Genomic DNA, 27,984 nt, shown 5'->3' on the forward strand with positions numbered 1-27,984 from the left:
CTCGTCTCCTCCCTATTATTCATCTCTCTAATTTCTCTAAAATTATAGCAACCCTAAATCTTCTTTTCCTAAACCTCTTTGATTACTGAATTTCTACCACCTATATAGCCCACTATAATCCTAGGCAACAACCCACCTTTTCCCCACGTTATCCTACATCATTATTCAATTGCAGTTACAAAGTAAATTGTCAATGTGGAAAAACTATAGTAACCATCAATTTCGCATTGATACATATACAAATCACAACCATGTAAATGTCACTAAGACTAAATAGTTTTTACATCCATATTTTATAGAAGGTGGCAAACTAAGACAAATATAAAGAGAAAAACTTAAAAAGAAGACTAAGGCATCGGAAGTTCTATAAACAATCAATTTACCATCCGGCAGGAATGCCATAAATTTATACCTTAATGCTAACATGAAGACCAAGTATCCTGAATTCATATCTTAGCTAAGGGTAACCAGAGTGACTATACTCTCTATATCCAATATTCCCTGTATGACAAATAAATTTGTATCTCCATTAGTTCAAAAATCATATCTATTAAAATGTGTTTACCAAGGAGAAAAAGAGCCCACCTTCATAAGAAGCAAACAGAAGAAAAAATAAAAAAAATAAATAAAAAAAAGGCATGTAAAATGAAGAATCCAAGTCCCTGCATGTAATCAGGAGAACATATAATCACAACAACATTTTAGTGGCATAGATGATTAAAATAAAGAGTGTGAGAAGATTAGAATAGAACATCCAACCTTCATCTGCAACTAGAATTCATCATCTGGGGCAAATCCCCTTTGCAGCATTTCATCATGGAACCGAAATGCCTCCCTCAAATTGTCCTGGGTCACATGTCCATTTATCAATGACGTATAAGTGGATCTACCAGGTTGAACACCTCTCTCAATCATCTTCCGCAATACTAGCTCAGCTTCATGCATTCTGCCTTGTCTACAGAAACCATATAGAATTACATTGTATGTAATCACATCTGGCAATAGTCCTTGCTTTTCCATCTCCTTAACTGCAAAAAAAGCTTTTTCCAGATTCTCTTCTTTTACATATCCATTAATCAGGGTGTTGTATGTAATACTATCAGGAACAATTCCTTTCGAAATCATTTTGCCTACGAACTCATCCGCCTTTTCTGAGTCACCAGAGCAGCAATAGCCTTTTATGACAGTGTTACAAGTCACTAGAGTGGGTTTGATACCTTCTTCAATCATCTGGTCCCACAACCTGAAAGCCTCATGCACATGTCCCATGCTACAAAATCCATTGATAAGAATGCCATATGAAATGTGATTGGGGGATATTTTTCTAGAAACCATGTCATCCCATAACTCCTTAGCTTTATTCATTTCACCTACTTTGCAGAAGCCATCAATCAATGTGTTGTATGTGACAATGTCAGGCTTGATATTTCTTTTAGTCATCACCTCAAACAAATTTAGAGATTTGGTCATATTCCCATGCTTGCAATATCCATGAATTAGTGTTGTGAATGTATAAAAATCAGGAAAGACACCCCTTTCCTCCATCTCATTGAAGAGCTCATCCGCATCAGCAAGCATCTTCTCCCGGCACAGTCCATTTAAAATAGTATTGAACGTAACAACATCCATAACACAACCTTGCTCAAGCATTTCATCCCGCAACTTCAAAGCCTTTGACATCATCCCATTTCTACAATATCCATCTATAAGGATAGTATAGATCACATTATCTGGAACCAAGCCTGCCCTCTTCATATCTCGAAAATATACTAGCGCATGATCAATCTGTCCATTCCTCGAAAACACCCCAATTAGTGAACTGAAGCTAACTAAATCAGGAACGACACCTATACGTGACATTTCATGGAAAAGTCCTTCAGCCTCTAAAATATCATCTTTTCTACAACTCTCTGCGAGCAGTGTATTGTACGTGGTAGTATCAGGACTCAATCCAAGCTGCAACATCTCATGCAAGGCTTCCTTTGCTCGTGCATAATTTCCCACCTTACATAAGCCATTTATGATAGCATTATAAGTGAAAAGCTCAGGTCTCAACCCCTTACAAGACATAGAGTTTTTTAACTGAAAAGCTTCTTCTAGAAGCCCTTCGCGACAATATGCATTGATTAGTGTATTATATGTCACAATATCTGTGAAAACCCCCTTCTCTTCCATATTTGATAAGAACAATTTAACACTATCGATTTTGTGATCTTTACATAAAGCATTAACCATAATATTTAGTGTATAAACATTTAACTGAATCCCACTACGAACGACTTCCTCATATACCTCCCATGCCAAATCAACCCACCCAGCCTTCACAAGCCCGCCAAGAAGACTATTACAAGCATTTATTGAAACACAAAACCCCTTGCTTCCACATACCCGGAACGCCTCAAACCCTTCTCTCAACTTCCTAGCCTGCACATAAGTTCTAACCAACAAATCGAAAACCAAAGAACTTGAGCCGCAATCGCTATAAGTTGAAACCAAAGAGTCAACTACTTCAACACGCGTAACGCCACTCTTTCTAACCATTCTAAGTATTAAAGCTTGTGCATCCGACACCCTTCGCCCGCGCACCAACATGTGAATCATTGCACTCAAGGACCGTGATGAATGCTTAAAATTCGGGCAATTTAGCACAATGCAATCAATAAATTTCAGACCCAGTTGCACATTTTCACGGCAACGATAAAGAACTTCAACCACAATAAATGGGTTTAACCGAAACAGATAATTACGCAAAGAATTGAGATTACCTTGCTTCAAACCCAACAAAATCTTCTCCACCATAAGAGAATCCGATAGAGAAGCTGATGAGAACGGTTCTTGGCTTGGAATGTTAAAGGCCTCATGGGATTGCGTAAGCCTAACACCATTTTGCAAGTCACGGTTTGATGGACAATAAGATAAAGAATGAGGTCTATGCGAGTGAAAGAGTGGGTGTTGCGTTGGTTTTGAGAAGGTTGTGAGAGTTCTCAAAGTAAGATTTTGAAGAAGCAGCCGATGAGTGCGCATATTTGAAAGTAAAACTATTCGGTTAGATTTCAGAAGATAGTTGGTGTTCTGGTTCGTAGTGAGCTCCAGACTCCTGGGTTTTTTTTTTTTTTTTTTTCGGTCGAGGAGTCCTGCCTCCTGGGTTGAGAACAGCAACAGATAAAAGGTTAGAAGTATCATTTTAATTTTTTTAGAAACATACTTTATTTAACACTTCGGCCCTTTTGGCTTGAAAAAGCTTATTGGCCAATTTTTGCTTGGCCAAGGAAGCTTGTTGGCCAATTTCCATGTACTGGCCAAGAAAATGTTGTTGGCCCGTATACTCTTGTTTCGTTGGCCAAGAGGTGATGGCCAAGAATAGTTTGTGGCCAACTCACTTTGGGGCCAATGGATGTTTTAACTTATTTCCCTTTAATGTGGTTCAAGGGCCGATGATTGTTTAGAAATATTGGCATATATGACCTAAGACCCAAAGAAAATTTTTAAGGCCAACGACGGAGCCATAAAATGGATAAGTCCATCTCAATAAAAAGGTTGGTAGAAATTTTTGCGGCCCATTCACGCAATGAACTTCGAATTATGAGTCCAAGATCACGAGGGAAAAAAGACGTTAAGCAATGAGTCCTACTATGAAAAGGATTTATATCCTCATTAATGATGAAATTCAATCCAAGATCCTCCTTGAGTCCAACTTTGGAAAGTATTTGGAAAGTTTGGTGAACAAGTCACTTAGTTGGACAAGGATTCAATACAAATCAAGCAAGGACTCCTACAATGGAAGTAATTTCAATCATCATCAATGACAAAACTTGGCCGCTAAGAAAAAATCTTAGAAGTTCGAGCCCTACTCAAACTAAGAAAAAAGAGTTGATATCGGGCCAAGAAATGGCCCATTATCTAGGGTTGTATCCTAGCACCCTTATAAATAGATACATTTGAGGAAAGAAAAACACACACTTAGCATTCACATAGACAAGCTCTCAAGTCTCAAGAAACTCTCAAAATTCTTTTGCTTTCAATTGTTCTTACTTGCTACCATTCGAGATGCCTTTAGGTTTTCATAGCCTAGTTTCAAGATCATTAGGTTTGTAGTTCTACCATTTCCTTCACATAGATTGTGGTATCGATTTATTTTATGCACTTTTGTTTTATGCAATTGGGTTGTTCTTATTTCAATTCTTGTCCAAGTTCTTTGCTCAATACATAGATATTTATTTTGTTCATTGTTCTTTTTAACATTGAGGTTGATTCGGTTGGCAACAATAGTGATGAGTTCCATTATAAGTTCATCGTGCATAGTTTCTTTCATCTATTTGGCCAATTTCATCATTGCATTCACAAGTTCAACCACACCGTTCTAAGGAGGCCGAGACGTTACTCGGACTCTGATTCTGACTAAAGGTCTTATCCTCGAGGCTTGAAAAGAATCTAGGCCAAGAGTGGTTCCTAACTTGACCGAGCAATCGTTTAGATTAAATTTCAGATTTAGGCGCAAAACCCCAATATCACCATCCCAATTCTATTGAGGCCTAGTTTGAGACCTAATAGTGGCACGCTCCACACGTTTACATCCAAACAGACCAATTCACTTTTGGCCAACCTTGGCTAAAAATAAGTAAACATATTTTTGACACGCCCCGCACACTCACATCTGAACGGACCAAAATTCACTTTTGGCCAACCTTGGCTAAAAAACAAGTAAACATATTTTTGACACGCCCCGCACACTCACATCCGAACGGACTAAAATTCACTTTTGGCCAATCTTGGCTAGAAAACAAGTGAACATACTTTTGGCAAGTCCAGTGGGATTTTATTTGTTGTCTTTGCTACCGTTGCATGGTTGCTAATATTCGTGCGTTTTCCAATCATGATCAGGAGTTTCCTTATCGTGATCCAATGACGAAGGGTCAAGCGAACCCAAGCAACCCCTCGGTGGCAAGACAATCGGTACTGTGAATCCAAGTAACCAACTCGGTGGCAAGACGACCGGTGGTGGGAGTTCGAGCAAAATCCTAACCTCGATTCTGGAAAGAAGCCTTAAGTTGGCCAACAAGGCCAGAGCGATCATGTTCAACCCACTATTGATCCAAAATTGGACCAGAAATTTGAGGATGGAACTAATGATGATGTCAAAGTTGAGGATGAGCCGGAAGAATCAGGTTCGTTTCTTCACCCGAATCTGACTATGGCTGAGGATGTCCAACAACTTCTCCACTTAGTGAGGGATGAAAGTCGCATCAACCAAGCCCATATACAGACCGTAGCTACCCAAGTGAACACTACATTGGACCAACTTGAACGGACTAACAATTTGATGGCTAATAACATAACCGACATGGGTGTCCAAATTGGTCAGCATATTGTCCAAGCCATCCAAGAAGGCCAGGGCCAAAATCCACCTGTGGCAAATCAAGTGCAAATTTCTGAACCCTATAAGCCGCTACCTTTGACAAATCAAGCACGAGCTAGTTCAATTAGGATTGGGGGGCAATGGTAACTGTCAGAATAATGACCATGCTTAGAACTAAGAGGTGAACCAACAAGTAGCCAACAACTAAGGTGGAGGCAACTTATGGCTTATCCATCATGTTGGAGCTAATCAGGCCAGATTCAGCCAAGTCCCAGTAGGAATCGATTGGAACATGATTGAGATGATTGTTCAAGACATGTACGGACCTCAAGCAAGGACAACTTGACCGGTATATTGTAGGCCTTACTCTGATTATGTGGACCAAACAAAGTACCCAAACGGTCGAGTGGGTTCATGACTTCACTTTGTTCTTCGGCTAAGACTGTCAATCTTCCGTTGAACATATAGGCCGATTCATGGCCCAATGTGTTGAAGTTGGTAACAATGATAATTTGAAGCTGAAAATGTTTCCCAACTCACTTACCGAAGCTGTTTTCACATGGTATGTTAGTTTACCGACCAATTCAGTTCCAAATTGGCAATCCATGAAACGATTTTTCCATAAATAGTTTTATCGCCATGAGCCCGAAGTATCCATGGCCGACTTGGCATGCTTGGTCCAAGGTTCAGACGAGTCAGCCCAAGGGTTCATTACTCGATTCAGACTTGCAAGAGGTAGGTGCACTGTGCCTTTGCCCGAGATCAAGTTTGTAAAGTTAGCCTACAATGGCTTGTCTTTGGAGCTTTGGAAGAAGTTTGAGGGAATGGAGTTTCGAAACCTTTATGACCTAGTTATGAGTGTGGATAGGTATGAGGCTATTTTGAAGGAAGAACGTCAAAAGAGAATTGCGACTAAGGCTACATGGAATAATAATAAATCAAGCGTCCAAATGGTGGACATGCAAGAAGAGCTGGAACAATTAGAAACTGAATCAGATGAAGAATTGACCGAGATCAATGCGGATGAGATTGTGATTTCCAAGCCACATGTGTGTAAGGCCTTGGTAAAGGCTTCTAAAGACCAAAAGGTGCATCAAGTTAGTTTCTTTTCCAAGCAAAAATGGTTAACTACTAGAATGTTCACCTTTGACCTTTCAAAGGCCGAACAAATATTCAATCAATTGTTGGCTAAAAAGCTTATCAAGCTCACCAACGGCCAAAGTGTCACCAACTAATGAGCTTAAGGATCAAACTTATCGCAAATGGCACAATGCGTGAACTCACTCAATTGCTAATTGCATTACTACAAAAACTTTAATAGACATCACATTTTCATTATTGGTCATTAAAAAAATTGATATCGTAAAATTTTAAATATCGGTTGATTTATCGGCTCATATGTAAACTAATTAACATATCACCACAATTGTAAACTGATATTTTAAAATATTCCCTTTCACCATCTACATCCTAAAAACTGAAAACTAAAGTCCTAACCGATAATTTTAGTTGACCTAAACAAACAGGCGCTAACTTTTCCCTCCCACTTAATATATTTTTTTTTACTACTATTGACTTAGACACGATTTGAAGAAAACTCTCTGCACTCACTCCCTCAGAAAAGCACTCACTCTCTCAGACCCCCAAGACTGAAATCCTTCAAACCACCTCACTCTCTCACTGTCGTTGTCCCTGAGGTCGCATTATCCCTCTCATTATTGGTCGAGGCGAAGCTCCACTACTATTCGTGGTTTTAGGGTCGGTGAAGCTTCGTCACTGGAAATCTACTAAAAGGTATGGGTTCCAGCCTCTATGTTTCCTCTATATCTTCCTCTCCGTCTTCTATGTTTCCTCTATCTCTTCCTCTCCATCTTCTCTGGCTTCTATTTACTTAAATTAGGGCTTTGGTGGATCTAGTTGTTATTTAATTTGGGTTTAGAAATTAGTTTTTCCTGGCTAAACTATTTTCGATTTGATGATAATTTTTTGATAAGATGCAAAGTGTTCTGAATTTTTGTCATTCCCATGCGTGTGGTGGACACTTTGGAGCTAAAAAGACAGCAGCAAAAGTTATTCAAAGCGACTTCTATTGGCAAACTCTATTCAAGGATGCGCATGCCTTTTGCTTGACTTGTGATCGGTGCCAAAGAACGGGTAATATTTCTTCTAGACAACAAATGCCTTTAACTAATATCCTTTGTGGAGTTGTTTGATGTTTGGGGGATAGATTTCATAGGGCCGTTCCCTCGTTCTTATGGCTGTCTATACATTCTCGTGGCGGTTAATTATGTAAGTAAGTGGGTGGAAGCCATTCCTAGCAAGACTAATGACCATAGAGTGGTCCTTAATTTTCTTAAGGACATGATTTTTGCAAGGTTTGGAACGCCAAGGGCAATCATTAGTAATGGAGGCTCTCATTTTTGCAACAAGCCTTTTGAAGTCTTAATGAAGAAATATGGCGTTACTCATAAGGTTGCTACGCTTTATCATCCTTAAACAAGTGGTCAAGTGGAGATTTCTAATAGAGAGCTTAATTAAGCATATTCTTGAGAAGACCGTTTGCTCTAATCGGAAGGATTGTATCTTAAAGTTAATGAAGCTTTCTGGGCTTATAGGACGGCGTACAAAACTCCAATTGATATGTCTCCTTATAGGCTTGTTTTTGGTAAAACTTGTCACTTACAGGTGGAAATTGAGCATAGAGTTTATTGGGCTTTGGAAACCCTTAATTTTGATCTCCAAGAGACGGGTAATTTGAGGAAGCTTCAAGTTAATGAGCTTGCTGAATTGAGGAATGAAGGTTATGAGAATGCTAAAATACACAAGGAGAGGACTAAGTTGTTTCATGACAAGCATATTGTAAGGAAGACATTCGAGCCTCATTACAAGGTCTTGTATTTAATTCTCACCTTCATCTATTTCTAGGAAAGCTTAAATCTCGTTGGTATGGTCCATATGAAGTAGTGGAAGTTTTTCCCCATGGTGCCGTGATGATTTAAGATTTGAAGACGAGGAATGTGATAAAAGTAAGAGTTCGTTAATTACAAAGTATTGACAATCTTTAATTAACTAAAAACACCCAAACAAAAATAATTACTCAAATCTCACCTTCTACTTACTTGCAGCCCACCCCCTATAAAGCCTAACAGAAAACACGTGACACAAAGATAAAAAATGACACAAAAATGCACAAGCCCACAAAAACTAACTTCCAAGTAATATATATTAACCCAAATTTCAACTTTAAAATTGAATCTAGTCAACCATGAAAGCGGAAAGTGATGAACACTACCTGCAAGCTAACGACACATGCAAACAAATTCCTTTGACTGCGCGCCCAAATCTAAAAACATTAAAACTAGGACTCCATATTTCAGAAAATTATTAGATATGCAAACCCAAAAAAATGGAAAAAAAAATGAAAAAAAAAAAAAAACACACATACAGAATAAGAAAGCCTTTATGAAAATGTTACGGTAATGAAGAATTTAAGAATTATGAGACTTCAAATTCAAACTAGTACATCAAATTCAAGAATTTTCATAAATGAAATTACAATTGAAACTGAAACTGCAATTGAATTTTTTCAACTTCAACTGAAACTGTGAATTGAAACTGAAACTGTGAACTGAGAACTGAGAACTGAAACTAAAACTGCAAACTGAAACTGAAACTGTGAACTGAAACTATGAACTAAAACTATGAACTGAAACTGCAACTGCAAACTGAAACTATGTCACACCCCAATCCTGAATAAAATCTAATATCTAGGAGTGAAGCGTGACTTACGTCTTAATCGCAGATTAATAAAAAATTTTCTACAATTAAGACGTGAGAAGAAAATAAAAATAAAATAATTGAAGAGACTAAGTAAAGTGAAAATGAAAAATAGACTTTATTTAGCAAAATACTATTCCAAGAGTACCATACTAGATGTTCATCTTCTTATATATTACAATGTATTGTTAAACAAACAAAACATAGTACTCCAGCAAATTCTTTAAATTTCCCTTGGGTATTCCACATCATTGGTCATATTTCCGTCACCTGCATGATTTATTAGGGTGTGAGCTTTTAAGGCTCAGTAGGGTATATTGATCCCTCATGGTCAGTTATCACATTTAATCAATGTCTCAGTAAAAGAAAATAAATACAGATAATGATTTCAATTATATGCAATGCGAATGTGTGTACTCACTCCTTAACCATTCCCGTTGACACATACCCAAGACAAACAGGCCTACACGTCCCATACCGTGCATCCTTCCACTGTGGCCCCGAATGTCCCAACTATGAGCCAACACCCATCCGTCCCTTAAGCCCAAATATTTTGAATATAATTAATTCCACTTTTTCTTCAATAATTCTTCCACAAATCATGAGATCACCAGGTACATCTCCCTTTCTCCATGGTGTCTCTAATAAATCACGAGACCACCAAGTTCATCTCCCTCTCTTCTTGGTGTCTCAATTAATCATTTTCTTAACCTTGTTCACAATCACCCTTTCCTTATGCACTTATGATTATGCATGTAAAGATAAACATTAATGCATGTATAGAGAAATTAAATAGTACATGCATAATAATTTAACCTTACGCAATTTGAGTATAGATAAATTAAATAGTACATGCATAATAATAAATATCACAGACTTAGGAATTTCACAGTGCACACACAAGATTAATAATAAAAGCTTATTCACAAATATAGTGCACTTGATACATTTAATGAAGAAATAACATCACAAGTAATAAAGATAAATTATCACAAGAAAATAAATCACACAACATGACACAAGGATTAATTGTAATATAGTCCAATCATTGGGGAATTAGAGACCCTACCTTAATCTCTTGAGCTCGAGTTCCTTCTTGGTCCGTTCCTATGTGTTCGGGTCTAAAAGTTTAAAAAAAATATAGTTTAGATATAACTTAATTAGATTTAAATTTATTTCACTCTCTTTTTAAGGAGAGTGTAACTCACACTCTAACTTAGAGGTGTCGGATTGACGCGAAACTTAATACCATTGGACTCATATCGAAAAATAGAGTTAGGGGGGGTGAAAATTGGGCGAAAAAGGTCGCCGGAAACAGCCGCACGCGCCACCACGCGCCGGCGGTGCGAGTGGGGTGGCTGGCCGGGCACTGTTCATCGTCACTTTAAACAGCCCCTGTTTTTTTCCAGATTTCCAGTTTTTTTATCTCATTTTTGACTCGACTTTTGACCTATCAAACGTTCCCCAAATTGAGCAAACTTATACTTGTTTTAAAGCTCTGTATCACCTCTTTACAACCATATAAAGAACATGAAAAACGGACTGTTAAAACTCAAGTTATAAGGCTCGAAAGGAGGCCATACAAACATGCGAATTTTCTGGAAAAAATTCCAGATTTTTCATATTCCTTTGTTTTTCATTTTCCTTCAATTCCAAACCGCAAAACATGTTTCTAAGGCTATAATAAGACTATCTACAACCAAATTTTAGTTTTACAACATAAAAGAAAGGCATGTAAATAAAATTATAAAACAACAAGTTTTGAGAAAATTTGTTAAGGACACCCATGTTTCCATGGGTTCCTTAAGCTCACCTTTTTATACCCCCCTTGAGTTCTAGAGAGGCTAAAAGCTGTGAGTTCCTACAGTAAAGAAAAACACAGAGACTAAGAGAGGTTAGTTTAAGGAAAGTTTAAAGAAAAACTTTTAAGATAAAAATTTCAGTTTCTAACCTTTAGAGTTTCTAACCTCTCCTTCTTTAACTCTTTCTAGTTCACTCTCTCTCTCTCTCTCTCTCTCTTTCTCTCTCTCTCTCTCTCTTTCTCTTTTTCTCTCGGGTTTCTTCTTTGTCTCCTCTGTTCAGTTTTCTTTGTGCTGCTCTTTTTGTTGCTCAAGACTATTCTTATAGTCTAATTGGCAAACATCTTCAGTTAAGAGGGATGTATCTAATGATTATTTAGATAAGGATTATCCCTAAAGGAATCACCACCCTTGATCAAAGCTTAGGTGTGCTAGTTTTGAGAAAGCTAATGGCGTTGGTGATTATCTTCAAACCCTTTCAGATTTTTTTTTTTTTTTTTTTTTTTTTTTTTAAGTTGGGCTTTTCATTTCTTGTAAAACAATTGGGCTAAAGCCCAAACTTAAGAGTTTAACCCAAATTTAAAGCCCAATAAATATTATTATTATTATTATTATTAATATATATATATATATTTTTTTGGACATTACAAACTATGAACTGAAACTGAAACTGAAACTGAAATTGAAACTGTGAACTGAAACTATGAATTGAACTGAAACTGCAACTGCAAACTGAAACTGTGAACTGAAACTGAAACTGTAAACTACAACTACGAACTAAAATTGAAATAGTGAACTGAAAAATCGATTTCAGTACAATCAATTACAGATTTAAGCTAAAAAGAAAAGATAAATATAGATCTGCAATCGAAATCAAATAAACTATAAAATTGAAAACGGAAGTTGCTATAAAACAAAAAGGACAACCATAGTCTCTGACACATTTACAGACAGAGCATTATTTCACAGAGAGAGAGAGAGACTTGGTTGCTGGTTTGGTTTTTTCTTCTTCTTGCTTCTGTTGTTTTTTTTCTCTCCGCCTATTCTTGATCTCTCTGTGTGTAAACTGAAGCTCAACTCAAAAGGTACACGGCAAGCTAATATTAATGCTTCAATCCATTAATTCAACATTCTTTATTATTAAAGTATTAAATATTGTATGGTTGAAATCAAAGGCAGCTAATAAATTTTCCACCAAGAGACAACAAGGCAAAATGACACATAAAAGGATTTGACATGAACAGTATGATCATCTGCTATGTGACTAATACTTACAAAGGTTTCCTTATAGTTAAATTTGAACAATAGGTGTAGTAGAAGTTAAATAAAATGTTTGTCATGTATCCTACGTTAATTAATTCTAAAAGTAAACGGCCATAGACTTAAACCTTACTTAAAGTTAGTTTGCATGGCCAGTGAGAATGAGGCGTGTTGCCTTGACGATCCTACTCTTTCTTGAGGAAGTTTTATGTTTGGTTGAAGATGTAAAACTTAGCGCTTCTTGGGAGGCAACCCAATGTTCGTAGAACACCCTTTGAAGAAGATGGTTTTGCTGCGCGTACGACTTTTGCTTGGATCGTCCTACTCGCATCAAGGGGGAGTTTTCTTTACACTTTTGCCCATTTACTTTTACCTCTATCTTTGTCTTTACTCATTCGTTGCATGCTTTTCTTGTTTTAACATTGAGGCCAATGTTTGATTTGAGTTTGCAGGGAGAATTTAAGATTTTTTTTTTGTTGTTGTTTTGTGTTGCTTATGTTTAACTGAAACTGCACAACAATAAAAACGAAAATTCAAAAGCATATAGCAAATCTCAGTTAACTTAAAATTGAAACTAACAAAATCATGAATAAATATCAAATAACCAAAACTATAAAAATCGTTCACAAAATTAAGAAACAAAAAATCTCGAAATCGATTTCTACTGCATGCAACTACAAAATCAAAATTAATAACAAATTAGAAATACAACTACAAACTAAGGGTTTAAAATCAAATCATCGAACACAAAAACAGAACCAACTGAAACAGAGCAGTAAAAATTAAACACTATAAACTTCAATATGAAACGCCATAAACTGGAAATCGAACAAACATATCGATCTCGATCTTCAGAAATCAAAAATCCAATTCAAAAATCAAAATCAAACATTAAAATATAAAATCAAATCATAATTCAAACAAAACCAAACTTGCAAGTCGATTAGCAAAGCTTCAAAAGCTCGAGCGCATAATTTGCGTGATGAGATATTGAAGCACAAAATTTGAGAGAGAAGAGATGAGAGATCGACTCGCGAAATCGACTCAGGGATTTGAGAGAAGAAAATTGAATTCAAAATGAAAAACAAAAAAATTGAAACTAAATCAAATTAACTAACGAAAAAAAACTAAAAAACGGAATAAAGGGCAAAAACGTAAATGAAAAAGTGGATAGTTAGCTAATGAATTGACCTAGGTGACTTGGAGGTTACAAAAGTAACCTTATTGTTACATTTTACAAGTAGGTGTAGTGCAGCTTAACCCGTTTGACACTGCTTCTTAGAAAGCGCTTATACTCAGTAGTGTTTTTGCTGGAACGCTTTTACTTATAAGCACATAAAAATTTTTATAAAAATTTCAAGTTGTTCATGCAAAAGCACTTGGAAGTGTTTCTAAAAAATCTTAAAAGCGTTTTTATAATCTATAAGCACTTTTATTTATTTTTGCCAAACAAAATCATAAACACTTTTACTAATCTGAAAACACGTACTTTTGATAGTTCTAAAAGTAGTCCCAAATGGGCCCTAAATAGGATGTTTGTCATGCATCCTACACTAATTTATTCAATTAAATATTTGGTAAAATCTCCAAAAATTAAGATAAAATCAGCAAGGTAATTATCAATAGTCATAATTATCTTGATTTTCTTCCAAATCTTCTCCAAAATCTACTAAATCTTGGTCTAATAGTCAAAAATCAAGATGCTAAAAACGGGTGTAAGTAATAAATCTTTTTATTGTCTAAGGTAGTACCAAGGAGTAAAATTTCGGTTTTGAGAAAATTTTCGTTGGAAATTTCGATTAAAATTTTGATTTCGACAAAATCGGACAAAAACGACAAAAAATGCTATCAAAATACGAAAATTTTGAATAAAACTTGACCATATGTTTATTTAACATATTATTTACTACACTGATAAAACACATTGAAGAAACCAAATTATATAGTAGGTTTCATGTGATATAAGGTGAATATAATGCGCACTAGAGGCAAATACTATTAAAAAAATAGGTCACTAATTAATAATTAATCTCTATATACCTTAATACTCTTTATAGTTTATAATCTATACATTAAACCCTATATACTCTATATTGTTTAAGATATGGTATAAGATATTAGAATTTAGGCCCTTTAGAGTATTTTTTTAATAATTTTTTATATAGAAATGTATTAGGGTTTAAAAATAAACGAAACACCAAAACAGCCAAACGAAACCCTAAACAAAACCTAAACCTTTTTTTTTTTTTTTTCTTTCCAATTGCCCAAAAGCTCCAAACCCCAATCAACCATAAACTTTTTTTTTCTTTTCTTTTCTTCCCCCGTGACTCTCCAGTAGTCTTCCTCTCATTTCTCTTCTCTGTGAAACCTTATATTTCTCTCTCCTCTCCCAGTCCTTCACTCCCTCTTCCCTCTTCCCTCCTCCCTTGTCCCCTCCCTGATTTCTTCTCCCTCCCCGATCTCTTCCTCCCCTGATCTCCCTCTCTTCCTCCTCTCCCTCCCCGAATCTCTTCTCTCCCTCCGGTGACGGCAACTCTGTCTCTTCCTCCCCGATCTCTTCTCTTCCTCTGGTGACGGCATCTCTACCTCTTCCCCCCCTCTCTGGTTTTTGCCTCCCTTCTCTCCCTCTGGTCTCTACCTCCGAAAATTTCGCCGAAATTTTGGCGAAATTTTTCAAAATTAATTTGATATGGTGTTAAAATTTCAATACCCCAAAAAACGAAATTTTACTCTTTAGACTTCAATTCTCTCTCTCTTTTGTTTTTTAGAGGACTCATTCTTTTTATTTTCAAGGGTTTATTTCATATTTAGTACCTAAACTTTGACCCTTGTCTTAATGTGGTACCTAAACTTTTATTTGTCCCAATTGAGTACCTAAACTTTTATTTTGTGTTAATAGGTACCAAAATGAATTTTTGTTAAAATTGTCAATAAAAATTAAGGGCAATATAGTCAAAGTATATTTTAATTATTTTCTTTATATGTTTAAAATTATTTAAAAAAAACACACAACAAACAAAAAAAATTAAAAATTAAAATTAAAAAATAAATTTTTTGAAGTGACTATATTGCCCCCAACTTTTGTTGATAATTTTAACAGAAATTTATTTTGGTACCTATTAGACACAAAATAAAAGTTTAGGTACTCAATTGGAACAAATAAAAGTTTACGTACCACATTAAGACAATGGTCAAAATTCAAGTACTAAATATGAAAAAAACCCTATTTTCAAAATAAAACTTTTTGGTCATTTTTGTTTTTGTTTTTTTGTGCAGGGTGCGTTCGTTAAAACTTAAAAGTCAATTTGGATGAAGAAAATTAACAGAAAAAAGGGAATGAATAGCCAAAATTGGATTTAAATATAAACCAAAAATATCGGATTTAAATAAATAAAGCTAAACCGAAAACGGCAAAAGAAAAGAAAAAGCCCAACTGTGAGAGTTAATTTGGATTTTGGTTGAAGAACCAAACCAAATGAAGGAAAACAGAGGAAAACAGAAGAAAGAGAATTCCCTCTACCTTTGAACCTTTTCTTTCTCTCTCTAAAACCAAAATTTAATTGGGTGCAAACAAAAACTTGCAGACTCAATTGTATACTCTTTTGCTTCAATCTGTTTCGCCAAACGGTCTAATGGGTTTCGCATTTTAGGCCTTTAGAAGTAAAAAACTAACAGAGGAGAGAATCCTCGGAAACTCACACCATGGAAGGTATTGTTGCTTTTCTCTCTATCTAAGATATTTTTGAGATATGGATTTTGTATTTTCTGATTGATTTATGTGAATTCCTTTCTTTGGATTGCTTGTTTGTATTTGGGATTTTGGTTTATTTTATGCATGGAGAGTTTGTTCTAATGGTGAAGAGGGTATGTGGCTTTTGAATATTGGGTGTTTGGTTATTGAGGAATTAAGATAAGTGCAGGAAATTGGGGCTTTGATTTCTAGTTGTTTTGTGTTTCCTTCTGTCTTATCGAGTACCAATGCTAGTAGAGTCTAATATTTCATTTTGTTTGGCCGTGAGTCTAATATATTTTTAATGCTTTACGTTTCCTACATTTTATTTTAGACACAAAATTCGGCCTTAGGGTTTTATTTTAATTTTTAAGTTTACTGAGTTGTTTTCTGAGCTGCATTTAGTCTATTGGCACAAAGTATGGTAACATTATTAATCACGATGATGTGGAAATGTTAGGAAATTCTTCACTGTTTGTAGAAATTATCCCTTTATGATTTTTCCTGGTAGGCTTGTTCGACCTTATAAATTCTCTGTAATTGCTATGGTTAATATTGTTATGTTTTGTCCTTGTTATATATTTGATTGTCAAATGTTCTTGTGCTTCACTAGCAAAGCTCAAGTATTTGGATCTGTTTTATATGATTGTATCAATCAGTTACGAAACAAGAATGTTTCTACAAAAGGGAAAAACTGGTTTGTGTTTGAAATTTTGAATTAATATATGAAAAGCGAGTGTATTAGCATCACATAAATTTTGGTGAAGTTAGTGAAAGAAAAAACAGTTAAGCATTTGTAAGTATTTTTTAGGGCATCATGAAATGCATGAATGACAATATCATTTAGGTTAACTTAAAAAGTTTGTGTTGATTGAAAAAAAAGACTTGAAAACAGCTTGTGAAACAGGATGCTGTTTGGCATGTGAACATGACCTGCCTACATCCAGAAACAGGCTCTTACACCTATGGGTACACTTGACTCATAGGTCAAGGCTTTGGAAGGGACTCGTGTAATAAATAAGTTTCAATACTGTCAGTGTGAGAATGCCCTACTGTAAGAGTCCCGCTAGTTAATATAGGGGATTAGGGAACTCTATTAAAATTGAAAAAAAAGAAAGGAAAAAGTTTACATGACCACCGTGTTTACTGAAGTTAAGGCAATCTAATATCTTTCCTGAATACTATATTTGTATGCTTGAACTTTGAATGTACAGAAATAGGTTGCAAACCTGTTTATAAGTTACATGTTTTTTAGTTCATGAACAGAAATACTTTAGATGTTTTTGTAAACTAAGCCATTTGTAGGTGTGACCTTCACAATCCAAGTTTTTGGCTGAATGCTTCTGATCTGAAGAAGCATGAAAGATCAGAAGCATGAAGTTGCATAGGTGGGAGGTTTAGCTTTGCAATTATCATGCTCATTTGTCTTGTTAGGAGTGAGAATTACAGGGAATCTTCTAATTTTCCCACTTGAATATCGAGAATTGGAGTGGTGACTAGTTTTGGAAGATTTTGTTGGAAAGGTTCAGTTTAAGCAATCATTTCATATAGAAGATTCCTGCAACCTAGGGAGGGAATTGCATATACTTCCCACCATTTTATGTTTCTGTCAGGAGGTCCTTAGCTGAGGAGACCGTTTTATTATTTGTTGTCTCAAAAAGAAAAGTCAACGGGCATAGCCACAAATATTGTAAGGGTGGGGCTATTTGAACCCACAAAATTACTTTCTCTACCCACCTGATTTTTTTTTTTTAAAAAAACTCTAAATCCACTTTTACCCCTAAAATAAAATGAAAAACAAAAAATAAGAAAATAAAAAACCTTCCTCTCCACTGCAACCCCTCTGTTGGGGTTTGAAATCCAGAAGCATCCTCGCCAAGACTTCCATTCTAACTTGTTTTAAAACAATGAGAAAATATAAGCTATTAATTCATTCTTTGCTTCCTTCATCTGCAAAGACAAACCCATCAGATTTCTTCATTCCAAATCTACCATGGCAAGGAGCTCGGAGCTCGGAGCTCTCAAAGTGACACATGAAGAGAGAGAAAAGAGGGAAAACGTTTCAATTATAGAGATTAGGAACCACCTCTTAGTTTCTCCAAACCCTTATCTATCTCTCTGTGCTATGATGGCAGAAAAGAGCTTCAATGTTCTCCAGGTTCTAAAGCCCAAGAGGGATGCGTATGAATTTGCTTCATTGTCCTCCACCTCTTCCTTCCCATTTCTTTTTCCTCTATCATTATACCCACCATCAACCCTGACCCCACCTCCTTTTGCAGAGGCAACCCAAGGCATTGGCTGGTGCCAGAACTCTGCGCCTCTCAACCCAAAGTGGCTGGACTTGGGTGACACCATGACCATGCTACTTTTTAAGTTAAAATAACAGAAGAAAAAATATGGAATAAAAATAATAAGTAAGGTTGAAGTTGTACTTTTACTAACAAAAACAAATGGAGGGGGTCAAATGAACAATATTGTGGATTCAAATAGCCCCATCCTTATTGTAATCTTAATAAAGAAAGTTATTCATGTGAATATTACTGCTAGAATAACTTTGTAAGAGTCCTAAAATTTAGGTTTTTAAACTTTGGAATTGTTGAATCACAATGCAACCATTTCCTCCTTTGCTTCTTTCTCACTCCTCCTTGGTTGTTTCTTGGAACCTAAATTGTATATGAAAATTAAGTGAAGAATTGTGGAATTTCCTGACTTGTGGAATTGTTCTGAGAGGAGAATTGGGGCTATTCAGGGATCTGGGAAGAGGGAAGGTTTGGTCTGTAAGGCTGACTTTCAAAAAGCAGATGACCATGTTGACTAGACTTTCTTAGACCATGTGTTAGCTAGATGGAGGACCTGGATTGCCTTTATCCTTTGAAATCTTCAGTGATAGTTAATGGAATACCAAGAGGGAGATTTGGTGCTTCTTGGGTGTTGAGACAAGGAGATCCCTCTCCCTGTTTCTTTTAACAATAGTATATGCTCCATAGGTTCATGCCGAGAGTTATTGATTGTAATTTCATTGAGGGTTAGTGCTGGCTTTTATTTGGACTGTGTGATTGGAGACAAATAGAAGGATCTTCAACAATAGGGCAGAGGAGATGACTTTTATTTTTGACTTTTAGGGACATATTCCTTTTAGGGTTATGTTTCTTTATTGGACGAGAGTTTTAGGTTAATGGTTGGTTGCTAGCTTTATGTTTGTAGTTGGTTTGCCCTAGGTGATTTACTTGCAGTTGGTTTGTCTTGGGTAGACTACTTGTCCAACTCCTTAGATATTTTGTTTCCTTTTTCAATAAAGTTCTTGTTTCCCATAAAAAACTTGGGTTGACTAGGCAGAAAGTATCGTTTGCACTTTACTCATATTAGGTAGAGATCCAATAAATCAAAAGGGACGTTTTAGCAGATCAGAAGTAAGGGAAATTGTTTTTGGTCAATAGAAGTAAAGGATTTAAAAGAGCACAAAATATATACTTAACAGAAGATGTGGCTCACACTTAGGGAGATATGGCAAATTTTTCTGTGGTTGAACTCAAGTAATAGGGATGAGGGTTTTGTCGAGTCCTATTTGCATGGATCATGCGCATGTCCTGAAGTTAGCTACAGTGTTTTTAGCACCAAACTTTACTATGAGTACCACCACCACGAAACTCATTTATTTGTTTTACATTTGATCAAATGGAATATTATATTCATACAGGGAAGCCAATAGGGTAACAAATATGTGCTGATAGATATATGTTTATCCTATCATAGATTTCATTTTGTGACTAACATAACCTCTTCACTCTTCGGTTGATGTTTAGAATCGAATGAACTGAATTCTGAGGAGAATAAAGCTTCCCTAGATAATAATAAAAAAAGACGGCTCAAGACACCATCCCAGGTTACAGCTTTGGAGAAATTTTATAATGGTAAGAATGCTTCTCTTGTTATATTTTTTGTCTTACTCAGTTTTGAGTCATCAAATTTCTCAAAGTAAAATTCTTTTTCCAGAGCATAAATATCCTACAGAAGAAATGAAATCACAACTTGCGGAGCAGTTAGGATTGTCAGAAAAGCAGGTATCTGGATGGTTTTGCCACAGAAGGTTAAAAGACAAAAGATTGTTGAGAAATGAAACATGTGCTAATGGACGGCAAGATCGTTCAAGTGGTGTTATTCAGGATCGAGCTAGTGGACTTGGGCAAGACTCATGTGGCAGTACCAAACATGGAGATTATAAGTTTGTTGATCCAAAGGAGGTTGAAAGTCGAAGGCTTTCTGGGCATGATTTCCCAGCTGCAGATCTAAGCCATGAGCATAGGAGTCATTATACAGAAAGAGTTGGTGGCATGGATAATACATCTTCAGAAAGTAGCTCATCTTTACAAGATAGATTCTTTACTCAAAATGACGATCCATATGATATGGAAACTTCTAGATTCCTAACACATGATGGAGTCTTTTCACCCATAAATTCCAAGGGCACAGGGAAAATGGGATATAAGCCTTCAGGGTTTTTGAAAGTGAAAGGTGAAATAGAAAATGCTGCTATTACAGCTGTTAAGAGGCAACTCGGGAGGCATTATAGGGAGGATGGTCCTCCATTAGGTGTAGAATTTGATCTGCTTCCTCCTGGTGCATTTGAATCCCCAATTATGGATCCTGTCCATGGTAAGTCGTAACATAATTTCTGGCAAGAGAACAAATTTTACATTCCATGCAATTAGTCGTCTGAGAACGGTAAGCCTGATTACTATGTTTTAGATCATGCTGCTTAACCTGTATTGGTGTTCTCATGTTTCAATCATATTTTACTTTGTTTTTGAGAATGATTATCGAGTGCGTTAACTGGCTCAAGCAGTGTTGAACAAACCGTGAGATGGTGTAAGTGTTGCTTTCGGGAAATAAGATGATGATGGTTTATGAGAAAAAAGTAGGGTGTAGGTTTTATTTTGACTATACAATGGGTTAATCTGGTTTGCGCATAGGTGATGTAAATACTTCCATTTCAAGTAAAACCATTGAAACAAAATTTTGAAGTGTTTGACAGTTTATTGTATTATAGTACAGTTTCATGAAGATTATGCAAATTGTTCTATATGGAGGGCTGATTTTATGGTTTACCTGATACCAGTGTGTTTTGTTCAGTGTAGTAGCATAAATCTTGAATTGTGTTTCTATTTTTGGCTTCCTTTTATTTTTTTGGACTCTTTTTAATACATGGATAGTTGTGAGGAATGTGGAGTTAGTGGAATTTTACCGGCAAATATTACATAATGGTAGTTTTGTAAGATTGACATTAAAGGGCAAACTTTGTCTTTTTGGTCTCAATAAAATTAAGGGGATAAATGGACAAGATTGGTGACTATCTACAGTGTATGGCCCCAATAAAGCTAGGGCAATGAAAAGAGAAGTGAAGGTGGAGTCATTGAAGATTGGGAATTACAGATCTATAAGTTTGGTGACTAGTCGGTACAGTATAATTGGTAAGCTGTTGGCCTCGAGGTTAAGGGAGGTGTTAAGTGACACTATTTAATTTGCTCGAAGCCTGTCAAGTAATGTTTGTTGGGGGATTGAGCACTTCTTGATGGGAGCTCGAGCATTACTTGAGGGTTAAATTTCTAAATTCTTAAAAAAAGGGTTAAAAGTCTTTAATGAAAACAAATAAGGGCTAGCACTTCTCGATGGGAGCTCGAGCATTACTCGATGTTTAAATTTCTAAATTCTGAAAAAAATGGTTAACAGTCTTTAATGAAAACAAAAAAGGGTTAGTTTTCAAAACTTCCCTTGTTAATGAGGCTAAAAAATTGCTTCTCTCCCTCGCTCTTTTATTTCAAAGTTACTCTGGCGGAGTGTGGTATGCTTTTATTCACAGTCTTCAGTATCTTAGTATTAACCCTGGATATTTGTTTGAATATCTATATATTAGGTTCTTGCAGAGTAGTCTTATATGTCTCATTTGTTCAATGCTATGGCAGAACCGTCCATTGTTGGTAATCCTGTTCTCCTCCATTCTCCTGACATTTCTGGAGTGAAAAGGCAACCAAGTCCAAGCACTGTAAGTGGACCTTCTGATACATTTTGTGTTATATTTTGAAAGATCTGGTGGGGAAAAAACTGTTTCTATTTGAAATATGATGGTTGTGTTCGAGGGTGTAAATATATGGAAGAGCTAATTTCGTTGTTCATTTTCATCATATAAGATAATAATGACGGGGAAGATTTATGAAATCAATTGATATTGATTCTGAATGCTTATGTGCCAGATGCTATTCAACATAAATCTTCAGGAGTCAAAATGTTTATTCAACATAATTATTCCAGTTAATGGAATATATATAACTTTAGGCTCAATTCTTGCTGTAACACAATCTTCTCCATCTCCAATGCACCACAATTTCTGTTACTGGAGAAGTGTGGCCTGCTGTTACACTGAACCCCATGAATCCTGTCCTTTACTGCCAAGTCCCTTTCACCCTCTGAAATGTAAAATAAAATCCCCCAACCTCTACTGTTACATTACTGTGAACCATTGCATCTCCTGCATTTTTGCATGGTACAAAATTCATAGAATCAGTGGACAAGATGTCCACAAACATCTAGTTACAAATAAACCACCCCAAAGACACTTGCTCTCTAAATAAATCAAAACAAAGACACTTGCTCTCAAGGTCTTTGTATTTATTTTAAAATGTTGACACTGTTGAGATATTCTCTCTCTTCCCTCCCTCCCTGTTTTAATAATTTTTGCACCTTTTCATGCCCTTGCAGAGATATGAAGTATGCAATTCCAAGTTAAGTTCCCAGGATTCGTATATGCAGCAGGCAAATCCTAGCATCATCCATGGGTTTGATCTTCTGGAGAAGAAATCTTGCAAGAAATTTAGACAAAAGTCGACTTATCTCAACCATACCAATTCATCCCCTGGCCAAAACTCTTCCTTGGACATTTATGATAAAACTGCTGGAGGAGCCTCTGCTTATAATAGCAATAAGAAAAATAGAATGAGCTCTAAGCAGGGTCACTATGGTAGGAAAATTAGCAGTGAACAAACAGAGCCTTGGTTACATGATTATGATAAAGTTAGTAGGCCCAAGTTTGTCCAAAGGAGTGATTACTTGAAGTCAAAGCCTTTGAATTCTATAGTTAAGCATTCTGAGACTGATGACACAGAGAGAGGACTATTTACGATGATCGCAAAGGTATTTCTCTATGCCTTTCAACTTCTATGCTCTATTATTCAACAACTCCCATATTGAAAGTACTTGGCTTGTGACTATTTTTTGCTATGTGTTCAAGGAGGAGAAACTTGATGGAGAATGTAAGGTCATGAAAGACTATCACAATCCACTTAGAGTAAAGATGAATTCTACAGATGAAATGGCGGTGAGTTTGAATTTTGATGGCACATTGTTAATATGCATGCATGGCATACATACATAAGTACATACTATTGCTTGTGTATGCATGGTGGTTTGCTTTATGTTGACATCCTTTTTCCTTACTGATGAAGGCTGCAAAACAAGCCAGAGTTAATTTCCCTCAACGAGATTATGCGACAAATTCATCATTTGTTCAATTGCCACCTCGTAAAAATCAGATTAAAAGGTTGGTATAATTTATGGCATTTTTTTTAATTGTGCATGTGTGCCTTTGTTTTTGTTTTTGTTTTTTATTTTATTTTTTTTATTTTTTAAATTTTACTAGGGCTTTGTTTCCTCTATTGTCCGGTTAAATTAAGTCTGCAAAGTCACATTTTCCCCCAGTACATGTTTAAATAATGTCCACTTGAGTAATTTGGCTTTAGGGTGGTAGAATCTTTTTGTGCACTTTCCCGACATGAAGATTTAATAGAGAAAAGTGTTTATCAATGGAGTAAAATACTCAAAATGGTAATGTGGAGTTAACAGCAGCCCTGGGGTGTGGTACGGGGAGGTGGCCCCTGAAGTATTTGGGTTTGTGGCAAGGAGGGAATCCAAGGGCAAGTAGTTTCTGGGACCCAGTGGTGGAGAAAGTGGAAAAGGAAGCCTGTCTATCATTGGGAGGCAGACTAGCATTAATTCAATATATTTTAAGTAGTTTTCCGATTTATTATCTCTCACTATTCCAAGCAGTGTGGCCAAAAGGATAGAGAGCTTGATGAGAAATTCTTTATGGGAAGGTGTGGCAGAAGGGAGGAAAGACCATTTGGTTAGACGGGATGTGGTATGAGTGAAAGAAAAAGGGAGATTGGGGGTGGGAAATTTGGTAAAAATAAATGGGGTGTTACTTGGGAAATGGTTAGATTCCTGGAGGAGAGGGATTCCCTTTGGTTTGCTGTCATAGAAGTAAATATGGCTGCATGGAACAGTTGGGATTCCAACATTTTGATTAGTGTTCAAGTCGCTGCCCATGGAAAGACATCTCTCGAGGCATTAATTCTCTCTCTTCTTGTTGTTTGGAGGTGGGTATTGGGAATAAGGTGAGGATTTGGGAAGAATGTTGGGTTGGAGAAACTTCGTCCTGCCATTCTTTTCCTCGGTTGTACAGGTTGTCACTATCCCATACTACTTCCATTGCTAGTATGTGTGCTTATCCTCTTTCCTATCCATTGACATGTGATTTTGGGTTCCGTAGCAATCTAAATGATGAGGAAGTCGGGGAGTTTGTTTTGGAGTTATGAGTCATTGGGGGTGTTTTCTTCTAACCCTTGGCTTTCTCCTTTTATTCCCTCTTTTGTAATTTGGAAGGCTAAAGTACCCTCTGAGGTACAGGGTTTAGCTTGGATTATTGCTCGTGGGAGGGTTAATACATGTGCCATGGTTCAGAGCAGAAGACCTTTTGTCTGCCTTTCCCCCATTGATGTTTTATTTATAAAATGGGTGCTGAGACTGTGGATCATTTGTTTCTTCACTGCCTGATTGCAACTTTCTTATGGTTTAGGATGTTTAGAGAGACTGATTTGAACTGGGTTATTCTAGAATCTTGTGTGAGTCATAAGTTTTTTTGGAGGACAGTAGAGAGGTGTGCTTCTGGGGAAATGTGCTGTAATGGCTGTTTTCTGGGTAATTTGGATGGAACAGAATAGGAAGGTGTCTGATAATGTTAGGGGAGAGATGGAATTTTTTGGGAGAGGGTTCGATTTTGGGCTTCCTTATGGGCTTTGGTATCGGCAGAGTTTAGGGGCAGTTCTTTCTTTGCTGTCTTTTTGGATTAAAGAGCTAACTCTCCTAGACCCCTTTGTGCAGTGGATATATATTTGATGTGCAGTTCGTTTTTCTAACTACTGTTAGGAGGAGGTTTTTTAGTGCAGCGTACTTTCTTCTTGTCCTCTGTTTTTGTATTTGTTTCTTTTAATCAATGAATTATTATTTCTTATTAACAAAAATTATTTGTTGTATGTTAAGCTAGTAATTTTAAATATCAGAGTTAATATACAGATGTGGTAGATGGCAAGCTATTCTGGGTTGGACTGTTATCTTTTCCCAACTGGCAACGGATTTCATAGTGATCCGCTCAACTTTCTTGGTCAAGCAACAGTAGCATTTCTCTTTACCATGATGACATGCTATTATTAGTAATAACTCTATTAGGCATCTTTCACAATATCTGACACTCTATGAGGCTCCGACTTTTGATGAGTTGATTCTTATGCTTGTTGATGTCCATATAAATTAAGCTCGGATGATGGAAGGTGGGAATGCCTTTAGAATGAAGGTGTCACTGTGATTGGAATCTTGATCATCCACTTTATCTAAGTTTTTGCACGAGTCCAGATGCATGAGACGAGAACAGTATCCTACTTCCGAGTACTGTCTAAATAGAAAATAAATGGTTTTGTTGTCGCTTGATTGTGATTCCTTTTCGTGTCCTTTCGAGGATTAAAGTTCAACAAAGTATTACTCTATTCATGTTGCAAGCGTAAGAATATCAAGGAGTATAATTAATTGCCTGCATAAATATTTTATGGATCCTACATGGCTATCTGCCTTCTGACTGCATTGTTCATCATTTAGAACTGCCATGGAGATGCCATCTAGCTTCAGTGAGGATGAGACTGCAGAAACGAATTCTTCTGTGGATTGAGATCCCGTACGTGAAGAAAGATGATAAAATTGGAGGGGATTCACAAGGCTCTAGGAATGAGGAATGTACAGTTGAATAGAGCATGTATTCTATATAAGCACATCAGGAGCATATCAGGAGCATTGTTGTCATCAGCAGCAAAATTTGGTTAATATTCTGGTCTGTTTTTCCCTTCGAGTGATCACCTGTTAATATGTGTAGAAAATATTTTCTTTTTCTACAACTTTTACTGCTTTTGCGGAGCGTGTGAGAGAGATGATAGTTCAATTGTAAATCTCTGCTAAGGGTAGTGGTATTAGAAGCAAAGCTGATCCAACCCACATTACAGATTCTTGTTGGCTAAATGATAGCAGTGCTTTCTGCAACTAAATTTGGGCTTGCTTTAGTTTGTAAACTGGAAGAGAAATATTGTCACTTATTAGTGTTTTCCAGTTCACCGAGTATTGTCGATAATGATAGTTCTTTTCCATTGTAATTTGTGTAGCAGGTCCCTCAGTGGAGGGTAATTGTAGGTTGTAAAGGACTCAGTTAAAATTACAACCTACAATTACGTCAAAACAATGGTGATTTACTTTATTTTTTTACATGTTACTTGTGAAATGTTGATTCACAACCATCCTACAAGAAAGTAGTACATACAAATTTAAATAAAAATTTTGGCATAAATTCAATTTAGACACGTAATTATATAAGTTATTTCAACGGGATACATGAACTTTAAAATATTTCAAATATACACCCGATTTATTATCTAAATTGAAAAATAAATTTATGTTCATTGATTCGTTGAGAGATCAGTTAAATGACAGCTTGGCTTTTGCTGACCAGGATTACTTGGCGATGTGGCGCTATTTCAGCAAACATTTCCCTCCAAATGAGCGACACAGGCTCACAATTTAATAATAATAGAGAGAGAGTTTGTGGGCTTGTGTCAGGGGTTAGGTGGATCCGTGTCGCTCATTTCCCGCCAAATGAACGACACAGGTCCACCTAACCCCTGACACAGGTTCACAAACTCATCATCTTTTTCTCACTCATTGAACACAAATGAGAGATTTATATTCAAATTTGGGGGAAAACGTGATGTTTTTGGGAGACTAAATGGTCAGGAGAGCGTTTGACAAGCTGGAAAGAGGTGATGAGTGTGTGGGCCCGTGTCAAGTGGACATGTGTTGCTCGTTTGGCGGGAAATATATGCTGAGTTGGTGCCACGTCGCCAATTAATCCCCGTTAGTAAAAGCCAAGCTGACATTTAACTGATCTCTCAATAAATTGATGGACGAAATTTCATTTTTCAATTTATATAATAAATCATGTGTATATTTGAAATATTTGAAAGTTCGTGAATCCCGTTGAAATAACATATATAGTTATGTGTCTAACTTGAATTTATACCAAAAATTTTAGAAAACTGTTTGTTTTTTTTTTTTGGTAATCTTTGATATATAGGGACGAAATAAGAAACAAAAATTTTTAAACCGTTTTAGAATAGAATATCATATGCCCCCTTTATATGGTGATTACTGTTAAACATTTACAATAACATATGCTTGTAATTGGTCAATAGTTAAAATGAGCGTTTGCACGCCCGATAAGAAGTGTTTGAGCGTTTGAACATTTGTTTATGAAGTAGATTAGATTGATTTTAGGGTCCTTTAACTTTCAGCCCAAAATAACTAATTTATTTACTTAACAGAACAGTTGGTTGCATCATTAAGTTCCAAGACAAAAATTATCGACAAGCGCTCAGCTATTGCTTCTTGCTACATAATATATTTTCAATAAAACTACTAATTTCAAATTTTCAACCAAAAAATTCCCCTCCAGCAAATATTAAGAGTTAAGTAGAAAACTTCGAAGAAAAAGAATCGAGCGATAATTATAGATGCAGATGCAGCTCAATGATCTAATTTACATAGACTGATGCGCTTAACGAGCACCACTTTTCTTTAACTTAATTTTCTTTATGTGACGTCCCAAACCCTCAGGCTAGAAGATTCGGGTGTATTACAGC

The 27,984-nt window shown here is 36.2% G+C and overlaps 2 protein-coding genes and 1 long non-coding RNA gene across 5 annotated transcripts; 1 reads left to right on the forward strand and 2 right to left on the reverse strand.

Annotated features, from left to right (window-relative positions):
- Window positions 1-210: 210 nt before the first annotated feature.
- LOC147299436 (Tetratricopeptide repeat (TPR)-like superfamily protein) lies at window positions 211-3,115 on the reverse strand. 3 transcript variants are annotated; one of them, XR_015119581.1, is made up of 3 exons: window positions 760-3,115; window positions 586-662; window positions 211-501 (listed from the first exon to the last, which is right to left on the reverse strand). XR_015119581.1 is itself a non-coding variant. In XM_086227485.1 (2 exons), exon 1 carries the CDS (start codon window positions 3,022-3,024, stop codon window positions 772-774), a length of 2,253 nt encoding a protein of 750 aa, XP_086083611.1. In that variant the 5' UTR covers window positions 3,025-3,115; the 3' UTR covers window positions 211-501; window positions 760-771. The 3 variants fall into 3 exon arrangements, 2 of the variants coding, with proteins under 2 accessions (XP_086083611.1, XP_086083600.1); XM_086227485.1 differs by lacking the exon at window positions 586-662; XM_086227474.1 differs by having other exon boundaries at window positions 211-662.
- A 6,245-nt stretch (window positions 3,116-9,360) lies between these two features.
- LOC147299437 (uncharacterized) lies at window positions 9,361-11,026 on the reverse strand. Its single transcript, XR_015120056.1, has 3 exons — window positions 10,947-11,026; window positions 10,203-10,254; window positions 9,361-9,403 (listed from the first exon to the last, which is right to left on the reverse strand). It is a non-coding gene; the product is annotated as an uncharacterized LOC147299437 (long non-coding RNA).
- A 4,606-nt stretch (window positions 11,027-15,632) lies between these two features.
- Window positions 15,633-26,445, forward strand: LOC147299438 (Homeodomain-like superfamily protein). The gene is made up of 8 exons (XM_086252021.1): window positions 15,633-15,901; window positions 19,726-19,833; window positions 19,916-20,575; window positions 21,883-21,962; window positions 22,676-23,107; window positions 23,205-23,291; window positions 23,419-23,513; window positions 25,901-26,445. The coding sequence occupies exons 1-8, from the start codon at window positions 15,895-15,897 to the stop codon at window positions 25,968-25,970; spliced, it is 1,539 nt and encodes a 512-aa protein (XP_086108147.1). The 5' UTR covers window positions 15,633-15,894; the 3' UTR covers window positions 25,971-26,445.
- The last annotated feature ends 1,539 nt before the right edge of the window (window positions 26,446-27,984 follow it).

Source organism: Dryas octopetala, chromosome 1, assembly GCF_963921425.1.
Source record: "Dryas octopetala chromosome 1, drDryOcto1.1, whole genome shotgun sequence".
NCBI classification, from domain to species: Eukaryota; Viridiplantae; Streptophyta; class Magnoliopsida; order Rosales; family Rosaceae; genus Dryas; species Dryas octopetala.

Coding starts and splice junctions, on each gene's coding strand:
- LOC147299436 (XM_086227485.1), bottom strand. CDS start 3,024: ATGCGCACTCATCGGCTGCTTCTTCAAAATCTTACTTTGAGAACTCTC.
- LOC147299438 (XM_086252021.1), top strand. Junction 23,108..23,204: donor TATTTACGATGATCGCAAAG/GTATTTCTCTAT, acceptor TATGTGTTCAAG/GAGGAGAAACTTGATGGAGA. Junction 23,292..23,418: donor ATTCTACAGATGAAATGGCG/GTGAGTTTGAAT, acceptor TTACTGATGAAG/GCTGCAAAACAAGCCAGAGT.